The 24,156-nt window shown below is 42.8% G+C and overlaps 1 protein-coding gene across 3 annotated transcripts in view; it reads left to right on the forward strand.

The window, feature by feature from the left end:
• Positions 1 to 24,156, forward strand: part of COX10 (cytochrome c oxidase assembly factor heme A:farnesyltransferase COX10) — a 142,753-nt gene that overhangs the window by 108,192 nt on the left and 10,405 nt on the right. For all 3 annotated transcript variants that reach the window (XM_066617091.1, XM_066617093.1, XM_066617092.1), the window contains exon 6: positions 18,431 to 18,663. In XM_066617091.1, coding sequence (XP_066473188.1) covers positions 18,431 to 18,663 — 233 coding nt within the window. The remainder of the gene's footprint in view (positions 1 to 18,430; positions 18,664 to 24,156) is intronic.

Genomic DNA, 24,156 nt, shown 5'->3' on the forward strand with positions numbered 1-24,156 from the left:
GTAAGCATGTTTCTATTAAATCTAGATTTCATTTTAAACCAAATTGTGTTTAACATAAAATAGAATTAATATCATTTTTTAAAAAAAAAAACCTTGCGTCAGTTTTCATAATAATTTTTGTCCACCTTGTTAAGGTGTGTAAAATAGCATTACAGAAGTGAGAGTCTGGGGTGAGGTGGGGGGAATTGTCATAGCTTATAGCTTGTAACTCAGGAAATACTCTTGCTTTGATTGCCTGGACCAGCAATGGTGAGTTAATTTGGTAGGATAAGAGGACTAAGCTGTTTCTACTACTGTCATGCTGCTGCTCCCACCTCCCTGTCTCTTGTCACCACTTTTGAAACATTGGCCAGATGCAAGAAAGTTCCTGTCTTGGTCTATCAGGCAATTTTTCCAGTGAGTTGGGAAAGAGAATAAAAGCATTCTACCTTGTTCACATACTATTCCTGCCAACAAAATGTTTGTGGGGGGGGGGGGGGGCTCAGGTTTTCACTATTGCATTACTCTACAGCAGGGGTGCCCAAACCCTGACCCTGGGGCCACTTGCGGCCCTCAAGGCCTCTCAATGCGGCCCTCAGGGAGCCCCCAGTCTCCAATGAGCCTCTGGCCCTCCTGAGATTTGTTGGAGCCCACTCTGGCCTGACGCAACTGATCTCAGCGTGACGGCGACTGACCTCTAATGTGAGCTGTGGGATGAGGGCTACCTCCACTGCTTGCTGTTTCATGTTTGTGATGCAGCAGCGGCAGCAAAGGAAAGGCCAGCCTTGTTTTTTGCAAGGCCTTTTATAGGCCTTGAGCTATCGAAAGACCTTCATTCATTCATATGTTCATCTTTAATATATTCATTTATGTAAACTTATGTAAATTTATTCAAATTTTAAATGTAAATTAATTCTTTTTCTCCTGGCCCCCAATACAGTGTCAGAGAGCTAATGTGGCCCTCCTGCCAAAAACTTTGGACACCCCTGCTCAACAGCGTTTGAGGAAAAAATGTCAGGGCCAAATTATATGTGACGTGGGAAACATGGATGGTGGCTTTGAGTTTTAAATTGAATAGTATCTGCAAGCAGGGGAGTAGTACTTAATCCTTTCTCTATGACCCCATGTGATTGCTAAAAATTTCTCTTTAGCTTGCCATCCTTGCAGGAGAAGATATACCAGAACCTCTGTCTTTTCCCCATGAATGAGAAACAGCTGTAGGATGGGTGTGATTGTGATTGCATGCTTAGGTCCCTTTCCCTACTGCATTAATGTTAAAAAAAAATCAGGAGATGCTCTACATGTCTGGTTTGGCCCTCAGTGACCCCTCAGGGTTTGTGTGTGTGTGTGTGTGATTTTACTGCATCTCTGATTTGAAACATATGCTAAGCTAAAGGGTGAAGACATATTTCTGTCAGTGTCCACCAGCTGGCATTTGTGTATTACGCTACTGTATGTAGAAGCCTACTACATTTTTCACAGTTTTGTTTGTTCTCAAATGTTCTCAAGAACAATATAGTATACATAACCAAAGGGACTTTAAATTGCCTTGGGTGTTTTGTCTCCCCAAACTGTACATTAGTGATGGCTATCTGGAGAAGCTTGAAATAACTTCTCTGCAACTGTTTGTGTAATTAACAAGGAAATGCATGAGGACAGGGTTCCCCAAACTCTTTAGTACAGGGGCCACATAGTTTATTTTACACATTTTTGGCCCCTTTACACAGGAGTCAAAAAAAAAAAAAAAAAAACCAGCTTTATAAATGAATGAAGTTTAAATGAATGACTACGTTTTACTTGAATTTTTTTTTGTAACCAATATGATATGATTCAGAACAAAAGAGAAAAGTGACAATTACAAGGAAACCATGCCATGCTTAAACTGAGAAATGATGTATAAGGTGTCAAAATGGCAAATGTTAGCAAATGCTCTGATAAAAGAAAGTTGCTGGGGGCTGTATACAATCTTGTGGCAGGCCGGATGTGACCCCTGGGCCACAATTTGGGGCCCCCTTCACTAGGATATTTGGCTTTCTAGGGCTCATTCTCTTTCTCAGACAATTCAGGTTCAGTCAAGACCATCTTCAACTTAATGTCAATGGGTTACCATGTAGGTATTAGCAGCTCAAGAGTGATCCCTTTCTAAGTCTTTGCACATCAAAGGCACCTCTGCTTTTCAGGCAATTGTGGTTGTTAAAACCCCTTTATCAGGAGATAAAATATTATGATGACCCATCCGAATTCCTTATTTAAGTGCTTTAAAGCATAAAGCTGTTTACCAGCTTCCTGTAGAAACTTAGGAGCTCATTCTCTAACCTCCTTTGTAGAATTGGTCTTCTAAACAGCAACAATGTATGTATATTCTTCAATAACTTTGCTACATGTTTTTAATCTATTTTTAGGGTTTTTTGGGTGTCATCAGCTTTTGGAAAAAAAGATCAAATTACAAATACCGTATTTTTCGCTCCATAAGACGCACCTGACCATAAGACACACCTAGTTTTTAGAGGAGGAAAACAAGGAAAAAAAATATTCTGAACCAAATAGTGTAATAAAATATTTAATAAACTATAACAGAATAACATTTGAACCACGTAAAGTGAACAGCAGTCAACAGTGGCATTAAGAACCATTATCACTGTCATTAACAAATGGAGAGACTTAAAGGTTTGAGTACTCTAGTTTTCTGAAAACCCCAAGAATTCATCATCCCTAGAGTCAGAATTTATGAAGCTCACAAAAGCAGGTGCACACAAATAGGGGATCACATTATCTTTCTGCTACAATGATGTTCTGCCAAATTCCAAACCACTGGGCCTCATGCCCGCTTAAGGCTGATCAGTCCCCTTTGTGCAACTCACCAGTGCAGCAAGCAAAAGTGAGTCCAGTTCCAGTCCACAGATGCCAAGTAAATCAGTCCCATCAATCAGAGTTACCAAATCAGACTCCAGAGCCAATAAGCCAAATTACAGTCCAAGGTCAGGTTCCAGGTAGGTCAGTCAAATCCTTCAGGGTATCCAAGTCCAGTCACAATCCACAGTCAGATTCCAAATTCAATAAACCCAGTCAGTCTCCTCTCCTACCTCCAACCTGCACTCCTTCAAAACCCACAAACCCTTTCTGCCTCTGGTACTCCTTATATCCCTGAGGGCCCTATTGCCTTCCAGTGGCTGCAGCTACCTCCTCACCAGATCTTCCTGAATTCCAATACGGGGGGGGGGGGAAGCAGATCTCTATACAGACCAGTGCAAAAACAGGGGAAAGGTGTGGGGAAGGGAAGATCTCTGTATAGACATCACAGCAAGACCAGTGCAAAACCCCTTGCACACAGAACCAACAGATGGAAGTTGGGGGGGGGGGGGCAGATCTCCATACATACCAGTGCAAAAGCAGGGGAAAGGTGTGGGGAAGGGAAGATCTCTGTATAGACATCACAGCAAGACCAATGCAAAACCCCTTGCACACAGAACCAACAGATGGAAGGGGGGGGCAGATCTCCATACATACCAGTGCAAAAGCAGGGGAAAGGTGTGGGGGGAGGGAAGATCTCTGTATAGACATCACAGCAAGACCAGTGCAAAACCCCTTGCACACAGAACCACACAGAACCGTCAGGTGCTTACTCCCTGGGCTCCCTGGACTCACTCCCTAGGCTCCCTCCCTGGGCCCACAAGCCTGCCAGGGGCTCACTCCTAGGGATGCTTGGACGGGAGAGAAGCCTTCGATTGACTCATTTCGCCTGGAGATCGACTGGTAGCTCTCAGTCGACATAATGAGCACCCCTGCTCTAGGGGCTTGCTCAGCAAGACTGCCACCCCACCCACGCTTTCCTGGGAGTGAGCCCCAGTGACTCTGAGACTTACTTCTGAGTAGACAGGAGGGCTTGCTCAGCAAGACTGCCACCCCACCCACGCTTTCCTGGGAGTGAGTCCCAGTGACTCTGAGACTTACTTCTGAGTAGACAGGAGGGCTTGCTCAGCAAGACTGCCATCCCACCCACACTTTCCTGGGAAGGTGAGCAGAGCAGAGTGGGCTGGGGGTGGAGTTTTTTTTTTTTTTTTTTTTTTTTTGCAGTATTCGCTCCATAAGACACACACACTCCCCCCCCACTTTTTTTGGGGGGGGAAGTGCGTCTTATGGAGCGAAAAATACGGTATTTGCAGAAAGCAGAGACCATGAAGATCTAATTAATAGGCAGAGTGTGCTTCTGAGTCCCTTTGATTCTCCCCCCTCCCTGCAAAATGACTCTTTAAGCTTATATTTCTACACATTAAATTAAATGTGTAGACGATTTATTGCATTGACGATTTCAGTCTGTTAACCATGCAACCATACAAGAGTTTGCTGTACTCTGAACCAAAATACATACTGCACCAGGGAAGCCAAATTTCTTTGCACAGAATTCTGAATATTTGCAAATACTCTGTAATCAAAATAAAATAGTTGGCACCAAGAACCAGGAAATAAGGAAGATATTTATTTTGTATTTTAAAGTTTAGATTGTTAGCCACCTTGGGTGCCCGGGCAGAAAGGCGGAATATAAATCTAATAAATAAATGAATGAAGAAATATTGCCTAAGAGTGACTGGGAATCAAAGGGGGAAAAGATGGAGCTGAGGAAGAGAGTTTTTCCTAGCTGTATTCTAGTCTCCACATCTGGTTTGTACCTTTTACCCCCATTAGGACTGTGAATTTTCTATATTTTGCTCTGTATGTTCTTGTGGGCTAGTCGTGTTTATATCCTCTTAGGGCCCAATCCCTATCCAAATTTCCAGCACTGATGCAGCCACATTGCAGCCCGGAGGTAAGGGAACAAATGTTCCCTTACCTTGAGGAGGCCTATGTGACTGCATTCCCACCACTGGATGCTGCGCATGCCTCTTTGGCACAGCTGCACCAGCACTGGAAAATTGGATAGGATTGGGCCCTTAGTTTGCGATCTTCTTTATAATAAAATTCACTTGTACTGATTAAAAAGTAACACTTCTAGTTTTCCACTTCTTCTTAGATGATGTCTTAGGGTCAATACACACAAAAGCTGCCAAATGGAATTTGTTTTAGATGCTGACATTTGCCTTAACAATTTGAAGATTGTTCCGTATCACCCAAAAAGAAAAAGAAAAAAAAGCAAAGCCACCTACAAATAAATTAATAGGCAGAAACTGCTATTCAGAGCAACTTCTATATGGCAACTGTTTTGTTTACTATAGGCCTGGCAGCTGCAACAATGCCTGCAGCCAACAATTGTGTGTTGATTAGGTCTTAAGAAATTGCAGTTCTGGTGTACAATATATGTAGATTGTCAGACAAATGTACAGGGAAATGTACACATGTACAAGGAAATGCCAGGCCTCAACTGCTAAATATATTTTGCATTTTCTGTTATATCATTAACAGCCCAGTTCTATTTTCCCAGTGCCCACGGCTCCAATAGCACCAAAATAGCAACCACCAGATCCTGTGGGCACCAGGATACTGCCAGATGTCCCCTTGGGTCAAGTGTTTGCTCCCTTACCCCAGGTAGACAACAACTGGAGGCAATGGGTCTCCTCGGCTCTGTGCCTGTGTTGAATGGGAGCAAAGTTGAGGAGGCCCTTGTTGGGCAGCCCGACTCAGAAGGGGGTTTAAGATTCGGCACCAGAGGCTGCCAGTGTTCTCGCCCCCACCTTGTGGGCCCAATCCTCCCTTTCCTCTGCCCCGTTCCACCCACTCCCAACCTCCTCCTCCAAACTGAAGACACTCACCACCAGCTGATGCTGGAGCACCAGCCAGCTGTTCTCCCAGTGCTGAGGTGCAGCACCTAATGGTACTGGCCCAGCACCGGCACTTCCTACTCCTCAGGTGCCGTAAATGTGCTTTATGGCACAATTACAACACCAGAGCTGGTGCAGAGCAGTGCCGGCAGTGCTCAAGATTGATCTCTTAGTCACCAAAACTTGTCCAAATTTGATACACCTAGTGTGACTTCTATTTTACAGTTGAGTGACCAAAAGATACTGACATGGCCTATTGTACATTTTGACACTGTAGGAGTTTGCAAATCAAGTCAAATCTTTTTACAGAAAGGAGATGATAGGCTCTCTTTTTTGTCTCTCATTGAAAGGACAGCACCATCTCTCAGACTTCAGGCATGAGTGGCAGAGAGGAACTTCATTCCCAGTGCCCTGGTTTGATGGAAGGAGGCTGAGTTCTCAATTAAAGCTGTAATTTAGTTTTGCATTTCAATTTTAAAACCAAACAGCCTCCAGTCTTTTTCATGAATCATGAACCTTTTTGCATGAGTGAGTGAGGAAATAAGTGAATATGCATATTAGTATTTTTTTTCCCCCTCCAGTAATGCCCACTTTGTTTGCTTAAATGAGTGCCCTTTTAGTTCATTACACTTTTGGCTAATGTAATTCTGCATCTTTGCAAGAGTGGATCACATCATCGGCTCTCCTAATCATTCATAAGCTCTTGAAAGCCATGACAAGATGGTGGCAAAAAGTGCGAGACCAGCTTTCCTGCTTTTAACAGGCTGTAATTGATATTACAATTACAGACACAGTTTGTAATTCTCAGTATTGTAATTCTCAGTTTGTAATTCTCAGGCACAGTATTACAGTTCTCAGACACAAGAGAGTGCCCCCTAAAACAGAGCCACAGACAGATCCGTGTGTCACCATCAAGGAAGAAGAGGTGGCTCTGGCAATAAATCCGTAATGTTCGTGCTTAACGCTGTGTTTTCCTTTTAATTAGAAGATATATCTCATTAGACATGAAGGAAATTGCTGATTAAAACCAGTAATTGAATATAAAAACATATTTGCTCCTTTCTGTGTTTAAGCATTTTGTAGGTTACAAATGCCACACAGAACTTCATTAAACGAAAGGCATAAATGTGTAATTTTATAACTGCTTCAGTTGAAAGCTTCAAGTCTGTATGCCAAAAGGTTCTGAGTCACACACAGATGAACTACAGATCTGTTACCATTCTAACATTATATGCCCCTAACATGAATTTAGTTTTAAGTTTGGGCTTTTTTTCTTTCTTTGGTCTTATTTTGCTTTTAAGAAAAATAATCTTTCATGAAAGAGCTACTGGTATGGGGAATGTTTGTTCCAGCTTCAAGTTTGCTTTCATTATTATTGTTACTGCATTATTCCTCTCCATCTGCAATACTAGTAAATGTGGTTTGCATTACTTCAGATATAAATATAACTGTCTAAAAAGGTTTGGTCCTTTCAGCACTGGATGGATTGCCATAATTCACCTGTTGTGGTGATTTTTTAAAATGTGTTATGAATGCTGCCTTCATTCTCTTGAAATTTTCAGTTAAGTTCAAGTCTTGCTAAGGCAGTTAAATTGCTGCTCTTGTGAAAAGGTTGTTTCCACCCCAGCATCTTGCTTTCTGGCCTGGACTTAGGAGAATGCTTGTTGTTTCCTTAGGCATGTGCATATGCCTGAATGACTTCTACTACTGTGATTTATCTTAGCAAGTTTATGCTTATGTAGCCCATTTGGGGGCAAGATGCAACATAAATGCAGAGTGTTTCAGTCCTGCTAGGGGTACATCAGTTCACTTCATGGTGAATAAACTGTATTTCTTACCAGAGGTGGTCATTGAGTGTCTAAAGATGCTGTCAGCGGATGTGTCAGTTGCCGCTCTGTCGCCTTTGGCTGCCAGGCTGTCAAAGGGGGAAGGGGAGGCAAAGGATGCATGTGACAAAGTAGAATCTTCACTTCACAAGAGCTTAGAAGCACTGCCAGTGTCCCTGAGGGTGTCCTTTAACACCTCAGGTTTTGCAGATGCAAAACTCTTTTGACACAAGAGAGTGCCTCCCTAAAACAGAGCCACAGACAGATCCCAGTTCAGGTGGCCTAAGGGCCCAATCCTATCCAACTTCCCAGCACCGGTACAACTGCAATGCAGCCCCAAGATAAGGGAACAAATGTTCCCATACCTTGAGGAGGCCTCTGTGATTGCCTCCCCACCACAGGATGCAGTGCATGCCCCATCGGCACCGCTGCACTGGCACTGGAAAACTGGATAGGATTGGGTCCTAAGTCAGTTGGGGAAAAGTTCAGACAGCCCTCAGCATTAGCACATTCTAAATCTGTTAATTTATCAGAAGGAAACAAGATGTCACATCCTAAGTGATGCCACTTCATCCAACACATCAGTTGCCTATATTCTTCACTTTGTCCAGGGAAGGAGGCCAGCTGTTACCTATCACTGGTTGAGGAAGATGGCCCTAGATTTCATTCAAAAGCCAAGAGACAAATTCCAGGTCCAGAACCAAGGACACACAACCTCCTTACTAAGCCATTAGTCACCAGAAAGGCATAGTATTCATAATAGTAATAACACTTATGTACCATTTTTCAACAAAACAAAAGTTCCCAAAGTGGCTTACATAGCTAAATAAATGGTTTCCGCTCACCAAGCAGCTCACAATCTTAAAAGATATAGAAGAAACGCCCACAAACAGTTTCTAGAAAAACCTCCATTTTGGATGAATAGAGACAATTGCTGTCCCATGCTTCAATATAAGAGGAGCACTGCTTTTAAAAAGTGCTTTTAGTCCGTTAGTAGAGTCCTGCTTTATTATACTAATACAGTGGTTCCCTAATTTACGGGGGGCCATGGCACCAGCAGCCAGCACTCCCCCAAAATCATGTGACATCTTGGGTCAGCCAAGATGGCGGCACCTGGGAAAGCCAGGAGAAGAGGCCTCCAGAGACTGTGCCCCTATGCAGTGCCCTCAGGTGCTGCAGTGCACAGCTTGGTAACCACTGTACTTATCCATTCCAGAGGCAGTGTCACATCATGAAAATATTGTAATGTGAACTCAGTAATCCTGTCATTTTTGGTAATTCTTTCTTTCTAAACCCTTGGAAACCATTCAACCTCAAATGACCTTCCCTATACCCAGCCTGCCCCCTCACTGCAAAGCATAGTACTAATTTTTCACATCCCTCTCTTGCAGCAGAACCAGCTATCCTTGTCTTGCTCAGCTGCCACCACTGCTGTTTTACTAGAAAGAGAGTGAGCTCTTTCAGGTTATTTGCTGGTTTGCTGCGCTACAAAATGTGCTGGAGAGGGAAATGAGGAGTTGCTTCCCCCCTTTCTTCCTTCCCTCCTGCTTCATTCTAGTAAGAAGACAAAGCCACCTGCAACTGACAGCAAACCACTGCCACTCAGCCCAACCCTCCTCAGCTCTTTTGAATGTTCACCATGGCTCTGCTACAACCATCCTAGAAAGTGAGGTGGTGTTGCTGGCTTTGCTCCTTCCACTTTGCAGAGTGGTGCCCTTGCAAGGTGAGGAATAAGAAAGTTGAAAGCTCCTCCTATTTCCTAACTTGCTGCTGCAACTTGTTCCTTCTTCCCTTTCTCTCCTTGGTCTCAGAAGAGCATACTTAATTGTAAAGTGCATGACCTATCATACAGTGACCCATTTTATGGAAAGTCCCTTGTAAAGTGATTTCATTGTATACTAAAGCAGTCATAAAGCAAGAATCTATTGTGCAAGTCTTATGGACATGCTTAGTATGACGTATCTTTTATGAATGTTTCTGGAACTGTAGAAGGGGGCCTAGTCCTCCCAGTTCGAACAGCATGTGACAAGGAAGAGACTCGGGTTGTGGTGATAGCACATGTTTGAATGTATAACTGATGGCTATATGCCTAACACTTCTGTCTTAAAGCGAATACATAAATTTATTGTTCAAATGAAGCATCAAGCTGCAAACCTTTCCAATGTCATAACGGGCTCTATCTTTCATTCTTCTTCCATTTCCCTAACGACCTGCTTGGAGGTTCCACTGTTTCTAATCAACATGGTGTTGAATTTTTATTTTTTTTAAACATCCCCACCATGGCTCTTTTTAGTACAATAAATTGTGTTGACAGTGTTGTATGCAGATGAAATCTCTGTCTCAAGGAGCAATATTGAGATTAATCTAGGGCATCAATTTCACCTTTATTGTCTTGGAATCATTTACCTGTTATAGCAGAACATTATGAAGGCAATGATAATTTACCATTGTTCCTGTGAGGAGCAGCAGCAGTAAAGAAATTACAACTCTGTGGGAAATGAGGGTAGTATCACTGGTGCACCTGTAGCACAGGAAAAACAGAAGAGACTTGATTAAATGTAGGTTTCTGCACATCATGGTCCAGCTGGTTAAAGGCATTTGTCCACATTCCCAAAGTTGGACAGACTCATCCTGCATAGCTGCCTCTATCCGTTTGTTAAGGGCATGGAACATTGTACCTCTGTCATTATGGGAGATTAATTAGACTAGGGGTTTCAAACTTGTTTTATACAGCGGGCTGAATAGCATTCATTACACCTGCCAAGGGCTGTAAGTGATGTTGCTAAGCAGGAAGTGATGTCATTAACCAGATGATGACCAGAAATAAAACTTTTTGTCACTTAGGAACTCATTAGTTGCAAACAGAAAATACGTAAATCTTGATCATGTTTTCAAGACATGGGAGAGCCCAATTATTATGCAGGCCACCCTTTCAGTAGTGACGCCTCAGTGCAGCTCAGCAACTGAGAGCAGCTGATGGTGGTACTAGGAGAGCCCAACTAACATGTGGGCCGGATAAATAGCTTCCAAGGGCCACATCTGCCCGGCAGTCCTTACATTTGGCACCACTGGAACAGAGGGCTTATCTTTCTCACTGTATGGTTGTCATACCTTTAACGATTTTTAACTATCTGGATTATGGACAGTTTCTTAGCTGTATACAATACATTGTAAATATACCTGTATTGTAAATATGTTTTGATGGAAAGCAGTTTTGAGCACCAGAAAACTGAATTATAAGTGTGTTAAATAAAATAAATGTATTCACTCAGGGATGCAGACTATTTTGTTCGCAAGATTGAACTATTTCTAATCGGTCATATATTAAGCCTAAGTGTTTTGTTATGGTCACTGTTCAGTGTTATTTGCACTTGTGACTTAGTAAAACCTGCCCAAACATGCCTTCCTGTATGCTTATATATCAGTTATCTTAAAGTAAGGGCCTGATTGAAGTAAGATAATCCTATTTAATACCCTCTGACCGGATAAATGACTGGAATAGTAGTGAATGAAGCGGTGGTGGTTCACGTTGCTTTGTGAACATGTGCTTGATACAGTATACCAATTCTTCCAATTGCCACCTGAAAGCTACTCCTGAAACACAAACAACAATGTTCAAGCAGAAGGCTTTTATTTGTTGTTTTGCACAACCCAGTCCTTTTTGCTGACATACTTCCATGAAAATACAGGATTGTATGTATCCTTTTATCCGTTAGTGAGATTTCTGAGTAGATAGATATAATATCCATAATGTTTTCAGGTCGAGTTATGCACAGTAGCGCCTCAAATAAATTTACTCAAGGGTTCTACCATGTTTGCATGATGCCTGAAATTCAGTGTGTGTGTTAGGAAATTGTAATATGGGCTGAGAAGTGAATATGGAGCCTATTTCAGATTTTTAATTTACTAGTGCCCATGCTGTTTTAAAAAAAAATTGTTAATTATACTTGTAAAGGGAAAAAAAACTACCGTTGGAGCCTACAAAGTGTGTTGTCTGCAGTGTTCTGTAGAACTTTGCAAACATTTTGCCTTTATGCTGCTGTAAGAATTCTCTCTCACACACACACATACTCTCTCTCTCTCTCTCTCTCTCTCTCTCTCTCTCTCTCTCTCTCTCTCTCTAACATGACAGAAACTGAAAAATTTTAAACATAGAGCTCACTAAGCTCATCAGAACAAAAAAGGCCTCAGTTCAAAAGCTGTATGTGAATTAGGTGCTAAAAAACCTCTGTGACCTGTCTTTAATATAACTGCTGTCCAGTACCATGATGAGTGGAGTTCCATATGAGCGCATATCAATTGTGTAGGGCATAGATGCTTGATACTTGCTCACAGGGGACTGCCTGCCCACCAAAGCTATCGTTGAATGGTTCTTCTCTAGTCTGACAGACAATTTTTGGAAACCCTGCTGTGTTGGTGGCAGCTTGAGCTCAATGAGCAGGAAACCAGCCCTTTTATTCTGCTGTCTTGTGGACCCTGTTGATGGCATGAGGTTAGAGGTGTTTTGCCTTAGCCAAATGCTGTTGGAGACAAATGTCAGTGAGCTTTGGATGGAGAAAGCTCTTTGATTATTCATTCCATTCAGGCGTGTCTTTCCCCACTAAGGTTTTAGTCATTCCCAATGCATGTGGGATGTATTCTTTGCAGAGCCAAAGGAAGACATAGCTCATGCTGAATTTTTCTGATGATTACATGGTATACCAAAAAACTGAGAATCTTTGACTCTTAAGTTTTGCACAGGGCATGTGTTTTCATGACATAGGATGATTCCCACCCACCCACCCACCCCCCTTTTTTTTTTTTTTTTTGCTGTAATGTGATGGTAATAAATAAGAGAGGCAACATTTTATTAAGTTGGCTGTGGAGAAGCAAGGCCTAAAGAAAAGCAGAGAGGTGAGCGGTCAAGCTTTTGCTTTGTATGAGAAGGTATCCAGCATTTATAGTGAACAGAATCCGATGTAGCAGGGCCAGGAACTTCCTCTGCTTGAGACTCTAGGGAGAGCCTCTACTAATTGGAATATGCACTAAGTGGAACCATGATTTGACTTAGGCTGCAATCCTAACCACACTTTCCTGAGAGTAAGCCCCATTGAACAAAATAGGACTTACTTCTGAGTAGACCTGATTAGGATTGTGCCCTTAGATAGGCAACATCATATGTTAGTATTGCGATTTCTACAGTAGTGTGTTTTTACTTTCCAGTGTAAGAGCATTGAAGGCAGTAGAAAGCAGCTCTAAATGTCACCTTTGAATACTAATCTCACTTTAGTGGATGCCTGGATATTGCAAAACAAAGAATAGCTTTTCGTACTTGACACCAGCTATGGTCCAAGCCTCAGTATGCTGTCTGTCCACTAGGACTTGGGATTTTTTTTATACAAGGAAGACTTTACTGAGGGAAACTAGACAAGGAGGTGCCCCCCCCTCCCATACCTAGTCTTTCACCTTGACTGTATGCAGGATATTGTTCTGCTGTTGTCGCATAACAGAAAAGAAGTATTTAAGATTTTTTTTTAAATGGAAATGAAGAAGAGGATTCAGAGAGGTTTCAAAATTACATGCAGCTATTTGCTTCCTTTCCTGAAATGAAGGCAGAAGGACAAGGCGAGTGGTGGGAGCATGTGCTGTGCCTTGACTAGTCTATAGCACTGTGGAAGGCCCTTGGCTGGTAACTATGGGGAAAAATATGCTGTTTAATAAAATAAGAATTTGTTTTTAGTACAAACCAGTTGTGTACCCTTGAGCTCCACAGAAAGGCAGCTCAGTGTATGCGTGTATGAGATTTACTTGCTTGTGGATATAAGCTGTTGTGCTCCCTTTCACCTTACGGGGTGGTACATCAAGTAGATACAATATGTCCTGTTTGTGCCTTGTCAAAGTTCTCACCTTACTCCTGATTACACCTTTGCGGAACACACCAGCTGGATCATCAGGTCCCAGGCTATGTCTGCAAACAGAAAAATCTGCTTGTGACTTGTCAGCAGAGCAGATGTTACATTGCGGGAAATGGAACATATTGTACTCTGTGGGATCTGTCACTGTCACACAGGTACTCTTCAGAGTGTGACTACATGGAAAAGTCATCACTTTTTTTTTCCTCACTACAAATACAAGTTAAGTCTGTCCTTGCAGGATTATGTACTAGAGTCATTGTTTCCTGGAGACAATAGCATTGCCATATTTAAGATGCAGAGATCTACTCAGTGCAGAAAGCACTTTGAGTTTTACCACTTCCCAGCATAGACAGCTTTTAATATTAGACCTTTGCACATGATTCACATCACAATAACAACGGCTGTTGGCACATGGTGGTTTCTGGGGTCAAATCTGGAAATTGGTAAATATCAGGCAGCAGCATGACAGACAAATAATTGTGTTCACTTCAGAAAGATCTCTCAATCATATCACAGCCCTATAATATTGGCTTTTACGCAGTATGCAATCAGCCCCTTGTTGAGCTGACTTTGCGAGGTGTGAAAATACAATTAAGTTCTTTTTATAACAGATGTAGTGGTGCAAACCTGTTTGGTTCTATATACCAGATGGCCACTGGAAGTAGTACATTGCCATCTATGGAACCAGTATAAGCATCTGTCTTTAGGGACTGATTGCAATGTAACCTGGTTTTTCCCTCCACCATAAAAATACCCATGGATGAGTGTATGTTTTGAAGGAAAAGTTCTTCCAAATATAAATTGACTTGAGTGTTGCAAGAAGGCTCTACTTCAGATTTTCACGCAATTCGGTTCACAGATTTTCTGATTGCATTTCATGTGTTTAATGTATGCTTCAGGGTTTGTTTCTTCTGCCCCATGGAGGAAACTCCTACAATGGAATCAAACCCGCTAAGCATGTTGCAATACTCTGTACATGTCAGTGCAGTGTCTACAAGTGTAGACTTTTTCCATCACTGTCATCCAGACTGGTAAAGCTTCTCACATTCTGGTTTGTTTTTATCAGCATTGTTGAGTAGATAATGCTATATTAGTCGTGTTACAAGTCGCCTGAAGGAAGCTGCTCTCAGTTTGAATTAAGGCTCTCAGATTTTTAACCACTCACTAATTGCTTGTGTTTCCATAAAACACATTAGACAGGCAGGCTTCTAGAGCCTCATTAAGTTTCCAGCTGTGTGAGTATCCAGTCTAATTGCTATGGTTCATTAGCCAATTGTTACCAAGCACCGAAGGTAGTTTCTGAGAGAAGTGCACTACCACATTCTTCGTGAACAATGTCTTTTTTGCAGTTTGTCCAAAAAAATTAAGCTTCATGGCAGCTCTGTGGGGGATACCCACTTTCATATGCAGCATTGCTTAAAAAAGGCAATAAGGTGTTGCCTAAGGGTAGAATCTCATCTCTTCCACTCAGTTTACTTTGCAATATAGCCTTTTTCCTCTTGTGTTGACTTAGGATAGATGCTCTAATCATTAGCCCGTAGCTTTCACCTGAGCTCGTAGTGGGGTGCCCTGCACTCCACATCTTTCCACACCTTCTGCGGCTAAGCCCGGCCATCCATGCAAGTCAGAAGTGGCATTGTTAGGGTATCTGGCACCCGGGGCACATACATTTTTGGTGCCCCCTCTTACCAGGCAGTTTCGGTCACATCTGGGAGGTCTCAACACCCCCTCAGGTGTGATACCTGGGGCCCTATACCCTCACGCCCCTTATCTACACTAGTGCATGTCAGTTGTTGCTCTTCCCCTCTTCTGACTTGCTGAGAGTGAGCAAGAGGAGATTTGGGGCAGTGGCGGCTAGCAGCACTGTGACCTCGAGTACCACTCAATGCCACCTCAAGTCCATTGTCTCTGCACAGTTACAAAAAAAAAAGGCAGTTGCTTACCACAGTCCACATGTAGTTTCTTCAGTTGCAGGACTTTTACTTTGATTTAAAGGAACTGTGCTCATGCTTCTTCATGGCATACCTGTAAATCAAACCAGAAGTCCTGCACTTCTCCATTTGAGCAAACTGTGCCTAGAACAAGGTAAGTAGGTGGGTGATCTTCTTTTTGCTTGCTTTTAGCAGTGGAAAGCAAATCAGTGCAGGCTGTGTGCATCTGTGGCAGGCTGGAGGGCGGAGATGATGGCAGCAGACTTGGGGTGAAGGGCACTCAGCACCCAGTTAAAGCACCCGGTTAACATTAACAGATGAAATGGAACAACTAATGCAGGGATGTCCAAACATTTTGGCAGGAGCGCCACATCATCTCTCTGACACTGTGTCGGGGGCCAGGAAAAAAGAATTAATTTACATTTCAAATTTGAATAAATTTACATAAATGAATTTATTAGAGATGGAACTTGAATGAATGAATGAAGGTTTTGCAGTAGCTCAAGGCCTATAAAAGGCTTTGCCCAAAGCAAGGCTGACCTTTCCTTCGCTGTCACTGCTGCATCACAGATATGCAATAGCAAGCAATGGAGGGAACCTTCATCCCACAGCTCACACAAGCGGTCAAACAGTCACCCTCATGCTGAGAGCAGCTGTGTTGGGCCAGCATGGGCTCCAGCAAGTCTCTAGAGGCTCATTGAAGAGTGGGGGCTCCCTGCGGGCCAGATTGGAAGTTCCCAAGAGCCACAAGTGGCCCCAGGGAAGGGGTTTGGGCACACCTAACCTAATGGAATAGGAATTGCTTCTTTATCTTCTCAGGATCTGGCAAAATTCCTGGAATGTGGATCAACCTGTCAACATTTCCAGAATTCAGTATAAATTTCTATGAGACCACACATCTCTGGTGGGGGAGAGGGAAACATTCACATCAGATGTACCACCACCACTGTGTACGTCAGCATGGCGCATCCAGCTGGAGATAACCTTTTTTCATATATGGGAAGCAACAGGGAGGGTGATGCCTGTTTCCTCACACAATGGATTCTACATCCAGCTGACTGTCAACACCCAGTGCCTGAACCATGTGCCAAGACGTACTTGAGGCAAACATCTACAGCCACCAGCATTTCAAACATGTGTGAAAGTGTGGGTCAACTGTGAGAATGAGAAAGAAAACACTGCTGTTAGCACAAGGAGTTCCAAGATTTTGGCAGGCCATTATTTCCTGTCATGACCAACCCCGCCATGATTTCTCTAGCACATCCAAAGAATTAGGGCAGCGGTTCCCAAACTCTAGAGCAAGGGTTTCCAAACTTTTTGGCCAGACGGCTGCATCAACTATGGAAGCTTCCCTAGCCCTCAGAAAGCCTTCTAAGGCCTTTGCAGTGGTTCTCACACATTTAGCACCGGGACCCACCGGGACAGAATGAGAATCTTTTGGGACCCACCGGAAGTGACATCATCAAGCAGGAAAATTTTTAACTATCCTAGGCTGAAATCCTACCCATACTTACCCAGGAGTAAGTTTCTTTTACTGTCATTGTTAAAAGAATATACATATTAGTTTGTTAAAAGTACAGGTCTATAACATTTCCCCAAATGCAGTCACATATCATAGTAGCGTCAAGTCTAATATATTAAAAATAAAATATTTAAATGAATGGGGACCCACCTAGTGGGTTCCGACCCACGGTTTGAGAAACACTGCTTTAGAGGGCATAAAAAGTTTTTTGGGAAAACTAGGAAGTGATGTTTTTAAGTCTTTAAAAGGCATTCTCAGGACCAGGGAAGCTGCGCACAGTCTCTCAGGCCATCAGAACACTTTCCAGACACAACCAGAGCACAGCTCTGGTTGTGTTAAGTCAGGTGGACCAGAGGCTCTCAGGGAACCAAGAGGCTGACTGCAGGCTAGATACAGACTCCCCGCAGGCTTCATTTGGCCCCCAGGCTGTGATTTTGAGTCTCCTTTTACAGAGAGTTCCTGGAGCCCGCGACCCCCTCTTCAAGCCTCCCTATGTCTCAGAACTTCACGAAAATGTGATCGCGACGCACTTCCGGTTTTAGGCCATGCTTTGATGACACTCCAAAGCAGCAAGAGAGGGAGTCCTAGCCCTCTCAAGTGGTTCCTAGCCCTTTCCCTTTCTTCTACCTTCCTCCCCAGTTTTCTGAGCAAAATAAAAATTTCCTTTACCATTTGCACTGACTTCAGGGCTGTTCTACTCACCCACTTAAGATGAAAGTGATCAAATGATAAGTTTGCCTTCATTTTTAGGTATTGGGTTCAACTTCATTACAAATGTCAAAGCTTTTCCCTTTTGATGTTAACATTTGTTGTGGAAATTTATACATTGTAAGATCAGTGCTTTGAGTAATTTCATTGCAAACTGCATACAGTCAAAAGAACAGATTTTCTTAGCTGAGGGTCTTGTGAGAAAACCGTGATAAACACTGCATTCCACTAAATTAAATCAGCAAAATCCACAGTTGGGCTTGTAAAGCTGGTAAAATCATGTTCCAGCTTATCAAATTGTTGGCTTGGTCCATTTAATTAAAAGTTAAATTGAAGGCAGACATCCATTCCTTCTCAGCATTCTAACTTGAGATCTGTACACATCCATGCTTAGGCTTATTTTGCAATTCTGTATAAAACAGTATGAGGTGACTGGTCTGTGTGGGACAATAAAAGTCTGCACCAAATGTTTAGATGCTTTATTAAAAATAGTTTCTTCCCCACTGTCAGAGGTTGACATAGTCAAGGCTGGAACGTTAGTGAAATACGCTTAGAGGGTTTGGATAAATTAATTCTGTTAAACTGGAGCAAATACATTTTGATTTCTTTTGAAAGCATTGCATTGTATAATTAAAACCTCAAATAATGGATAAACAAATAATGGATAAACCGCATCAAAAATCACTAAGTTGTAAGCAGCGTAATGTATGTGACGATTTTCTGGTGAAAACAGAAAATATACCTGCAACAAAAACTAGTCTCAGAACTTTTTGCCAACACTTTAATATACTTTGTTCTCTCTCCTTTTTTAATACAGCCCTTTGCTCGCCGTGTCCTTTGCTGTGTCCTGTGCAGTTCCAGGAATTGCCCTGCTGACTCTGGGAGTAAATCCTCTTACTGGGGCCCTGGGAGCCTTCAACATTGTACTGTACACATGCTGTTACACACCACTGAAAAGAATCAGCATTGCCAATACTTGGGTAGGAGCTGTCGTGGGTGCCATTCCCCCTATCATGGGCTGGACAGCAGCAACCGGCAGTCTGGATGCAGGTGAGTAGAACATGGAACTCCATTGACAAAGAGTTGTGTACTACAACTGTGTGAGCTAGTACTACTTGTTTCTCAAGAATTCCTTGTAAGTAGAAATATATCTTGGTAATCAGTACCTATTGGTATCATTCAAACTATCAAGGATCCACACCTTCAAAGTACAATATCCCGCTTGTGACCCCCTATTGACTGATATCCCGGTGTTGACTGCTGCCTTGTCTCAGTTTCACGATGTGTCAGCTTGTCTGAATCTTGAATCTAATTTCCTTCCTCCTCCTGTGCTTAACGTTTGCACTCAACCTATCTTTGACACTTGAGAATCCCTGTTTTGTTTTCCCACTTCTGTCTATTCTTGCTTATCTATCTATTCTTGTTATGTTCAGTTAGACTCCAGGCCCCATTTCCTTTGTTAAGACCAAACATTTTAGTACTTTTTGTCATAGTGCTGCTTTGAGCATAAAGCAGGATGTTCTCCTTGTTAGTTGCACCCATTTGCCTGGAAAATGATGTTAAGGCCATGCTGTACGATCACGTTGCAGTCTTTTTCCTCTTTCTACAGTTACAGTGCCTGTAAACACATACTTTTTTAAAGGGGACATTTCTAGGATTCTAACTACTAAACAAACCATCCAGCTGCGGTTTTAATTTGCCCAAGGTAATCAGGTGCCTGAGACTACTGTAAAAGCAATCCTTTTTAAACCTTTCATTTCTGTTCCCACATGTACATTGTATCTACAAAAGCTGTACATTACTGATTCAGTAGAAGATGACAGATTATAGGAATCTTCCTTTTCAATGTTCACAGGGCAAAAGTACATTTTGGTTTTGCAGTGATCTTTTAACTCTCCCTGTAGTTTTTTTTTTCCTTTTTCCCTTTCAATTTCTAAGTCATTTTCCTTCCAAAAGAGCTCCAAAACAGTGTACAACATAGAACAGAAACATCACAATAAAAGTAGAGCAATTGGCAATTACAAAAGTATATAAATGAGTATGCATACTAAAATAGACATCATAGACTCTTTTCATACAACAGGCTTGGGATGACTATGTAACCCTGATGGCCTGCTTGGCTATGAAGTGAAAGCATTGAGCATTGGTTCCTTTTTGGGTTCATTTTAGAAGAGTCAATGTAGTGCCAGTCTCTAGAGCAGGGATGTCAAACCCATTTCATATAGTGGGCCAAATAGTATTCATGGCACCTAAGGGCTGGAAGTGACATTGTTAAGTAGGAAGTGATGACCTTAAGCAGACAATGGCCAGAAATAAAACTCTTTTTCTCACCTAAGAATTCATTATCTGCAAATCACAGAAGAGAAAATGTGTAAATCTTGATCGTATTTTCAAGATATAAAAGAGCTCATTTATCACGCAGGCGCTTTCAGAAGTACTGTTTCTGCCGAGGTGTCGCTTTGCAGATCAACAGTTGATAGATGTTCTGCAAAGTGACTCCTTGCGGAAGCGGCATTGCTGAAAAGGAGTCTGCCTGATAACTGGGCTCTCCTAGTTCCTTGTCAATGTCTCTGTCTCTCATCCCTCTTGGTCTTCCCCTTCCCCCGTAGCATTCCTTGACATCTGAGTCCTCCTTCCATCTCTCCCTCCCACTGCTTCAGCAGAAGTGGCACTGCTGAAAGGACAGCATTGGGAGAGCCCAATAATTACATGGGCTGGGTAAAGAGTTTCTGCAGGCTGCATCTGGCCCACAGGCCTTATGTTTGAGACCTCTAGTCTAGACTATGTGGGGACTGCGTTTTCTTTTCAGAACTGCAAAGTATTTGTCGGTCTGTTGACAGGTGATCAGGATAGCAGAAAGGAGAGCTAGGAACAACTGATGCTGTACATGGTATATGGAGTGGAAGAAATATGGTGTATAGGTGTCGTCGTCCCCGTCCCCATCCCCGTCCCCCTATATCCACAGATCCTGTACCTGTGGTTTCACTTATCCATGGATCCAAGGGGACCTGCCCACATGCCCATTACCTTTTGTTTTGGTTTAGCAGCAATGGAAGCACTACTGTTTCTTTCATAAAATATCTGCCATTAAATGATCTCCTGTAACACAGAATCCTTGCCAGGTCTGTCTCAAATTACTTATTCTGCTGAACTTGTATGCAGTGGCACTCACTTTGAAAGTCATACTGAATTGCTGTTTTCTGTCACTTGGTCCTCTCTGGATATTTACTGTAATGAAACTGAATGTTTTGATTTCATGCTAACACACACACACACACACACACACACACACACACACACACATGCCGTTTCTCTCCCCCCACCCACTGGCACATTGGTATCCTTTTGCTCATTCCAAGTATTTGAACGTCTGTCGGAACCAGTTCACAGATATGTATCTGAAGCTGATGATTTTAGACAATAGTACATTCTTTAAATGTAACAATGTAATGCAATGCAAATGTAATGCAAATATTTAATCTAAAATGGTGTGCAATCCCAAAAATGGGTTTTGAGCCAATAAACCGTCGTTACAATTCTAAGCACCTGTGGGCACAATCCTAACTGGCACTTATGTGGGCATAGGAGCCGCGGGAGGGTCGCAAACGTGCCATAAAGTACGTTTGCGCCTCCGTGGGAGGAAGCTGTGTCAGCGCATCTTGATGCGCTGACGCACGGAGGCCAGCAGAAGCCTCCGCTGCGGCTTCGTCGCTGCCGCTTGTGTTGGCGCACCCGCTCCAACACAAGTGGCAAAGGTAGGCATAGGGGGGCAGGGAGGAGGCGATTCTGGGCGGGGGAGGGCGGGCGATGGGCGGCCCTGGGAGCAGGCGCGCAGGGAGCTGGGGGGCGGCGCTGGGACCCAGAGGTTTTGCCAGATCCCAGTCTCCGTCCCTGGGGTGAACGGAGCGGCTTCAAGCCGCTCCACTCTCCTCAAACTTGCGCCACTTCCAGAGGTCGCGCAGGTCCGAGGAGACCCATTGGGGCCAGCAGCGCTTACCCAGGGGTAAGGGGAAGAGCTTCCCCTTGCCTCTGGCTGAGCCGCTGCAGCCAATGAACCTGCGTTGGATGCAGCGCAAGCCTTCTGGCTTGCCTGCTCCAGCTCAGGTTTGGATTGCACCCTGGGTTTTCTGATTTCTTTCCCTCTCAAAGCACTCATCTATAGTTATTGAAAAGTACCATAGCTCAGGAAACATTTATTTGATGAATCTCCCGCATTTTATTGATCAATTTCTGGAGATGTTTAGAACACCCTCAATATAGTCAACTGGAGTATGTATACATTTGAAAAGCCTCCCATAGTCATGTAAGGTATGCTTCTGGAATCCATTAATGTATCATAATTAACTAGCAGATGTAATCTTATTTTAGACGAAAGAGTAGAAATACATTTACACCTTGTTAAAGAGAGAAGGAGATGAGACTACTCTTCTGAACAGCAACAAGGAATGTAAAGCGGGGGAGAAAGAAATCTTAAGCCTGCTACCCAGGAACTTAATTAGTTTGCTGTTGTGTTTTTTTTTTAACATCTTATTGCAGAGTTTTCTTAAATAAGTAGTCTGATTCTTCCCCTCACCCCCCGAATATTATGTGAAGACTAGTAATTTAGGGATGCACCATTTTTTCATTGTTTGGGTAAAGTTTTGTTACAAAGTCTACCTTTTGCTTTCACAGCAGTGTGGTTCTAGCAAATGTCATCAGTATCGTTGCTTGATCAGCTTCAGTCCTGAGTATTTGCCACAACTTAAATTCCCTGGACCAAGTTCTGGAAGAAATATTGACATGATACAAAATAGAAACCTTTTCACTAAGTAGTGCTTAGAGGAAATAGATTCAAAGTCACCACTTTTATTCTCAGTTATCAATGGTGGTGTTAGGAGCAGTGGGAGCAGCAACACCTACTGAGGTTAGGCTGTCATTGCTAAAGTTGGCTATTCATAATATAGCATCAGGTTTGTGCTAAGGTCTGAATCCAGCAGTCCAATTGTCTGCTGTTTCCAAGTCTACAGTGTTGTGCATGTTGCAGCAGAGGTGCTAGTCAGCCTCCATTTCCAAGAGTTTGCAGCTTATACAGGAGCCACCCCCCCCCATCCATGGATCTGGTATCCATAGTTTCAGATACCACCGTTCTCCATGGCCCCCCTTCACCCATTACCTTTTGTTGTTTTTTCTTTAACAATCGAGCATGTTCCTTGCTTTTACAGACACTATAAGAGCAAAGCGACAAGCAGTCAGGCAGCCTGCATGCTAGAGGGACACAATCAGAACTGATAGCCTCAGAGGACAGGTTGGATTATTTAGAAAGAGGTGGTCCCTCAGATACCTGAGCTGTAAAGGAATTTAAAAGTGAAAACTAGTATCTTTAATTGGGCCTGGAAATGAACCTGCAGCCAGTGTAGCCACCAAAGTAACTGCCCAACTGAGTTAAATCGGCAAGCTTCAGCGACACACAGGCAGCCACATTCTGCACTGATTGTAATTTCCAGACAGTCTTCAAAGGCAGTCCCATATATAGTGTATTACAGTAATCTAAATATCACTAGGGCATGGGTCACCATGGCCAAGTCTGAGGATTAAGGTATGGTTGTAGCTGTCAGATCAGCTGAAGCTGAGCAGAGGCTCCCCTTGCCACAACTGCATGTGAAGGCTACAGATCCAGCTATCCTTGCAAAGTAGTGGCTGCCTCTCAACATCTAAAGTGCACTCTAGGGGCTGTAGAACATAGCAACCCCATGCCATGAGAATATGTTGTTTTAAACCACCCAGTTTGCTGTAAGTGACAAGCAGGAGACTTTGTCATAATGTGCTTTATCTGTTAAGGGGATTTTCTCTGTGTAGGTGGTGGTGGTGGCAGAGCAGATAACAGCCTTGCAAATGTAGCAGACATTAGAGACCCACAGTGCCCTGGAGCCATTGGTATTACTGCTCCCAAGAATGTTTATCTCAAGAGACTATTTAGTTTATCTCAGATGCCCCACTTCTGCCTTCTGTTTTCCTGAAAGACATCTTGTCCTGATTTTCATTCATTTTTGGAAAATTTAAATAATTCCCGAGGCTATGGCATTTATAGACTGCCTGTGTGTGTACCAATGGTAATCATGCAGAGGCTGATTTTCAAATTGCCTTGACTTTGTAATTCAAATTGGATTGTGGGGCAGACATTAATTATGTCAGCCAACATCTATTTACAAATGGGGATTTTAAACTGGGCAGTTCTTATCAGCAAGTGACATTTGGCAGATGGATGGGTTTACTAACAAAACAGCAAGGGAAGAGGAAAAGGACAATTGTGTATGGCCCTTCCTCATTAGTATGACCCTTGTCTGCCCAGAAAGAGAGTAACAACAAGAAGACTTCACTTTGTTCTGAATAAATTGCACTGATCTTTGTTCCTGTTTCCTTTAAATATATATTTTTTTAATTATTACCTATATCATGTTTAAAAGCCTACTGGCAACATGTGTAGTTACTTCAGAGAGGCTTCAGAGAAAATGGTAAATCCCCATTGCTTGGAGCAACTTATCTTGGCTACGAAGTGATAGAAAT

Source organism: Tiliqua scincoides, chromosome 2, assembly GCF_035046505.1.
Source record: "Tiliqua scincoides isolate rTilSci1 chromosome 2, rTilSci1.hap2, whole genome shotgun sequence".
NCBI lineage: Eukaryota > Metazoa > Chordata > Lepidosauria > Squamata > Scincidae > Tiliqua > Tiliqua scincoides.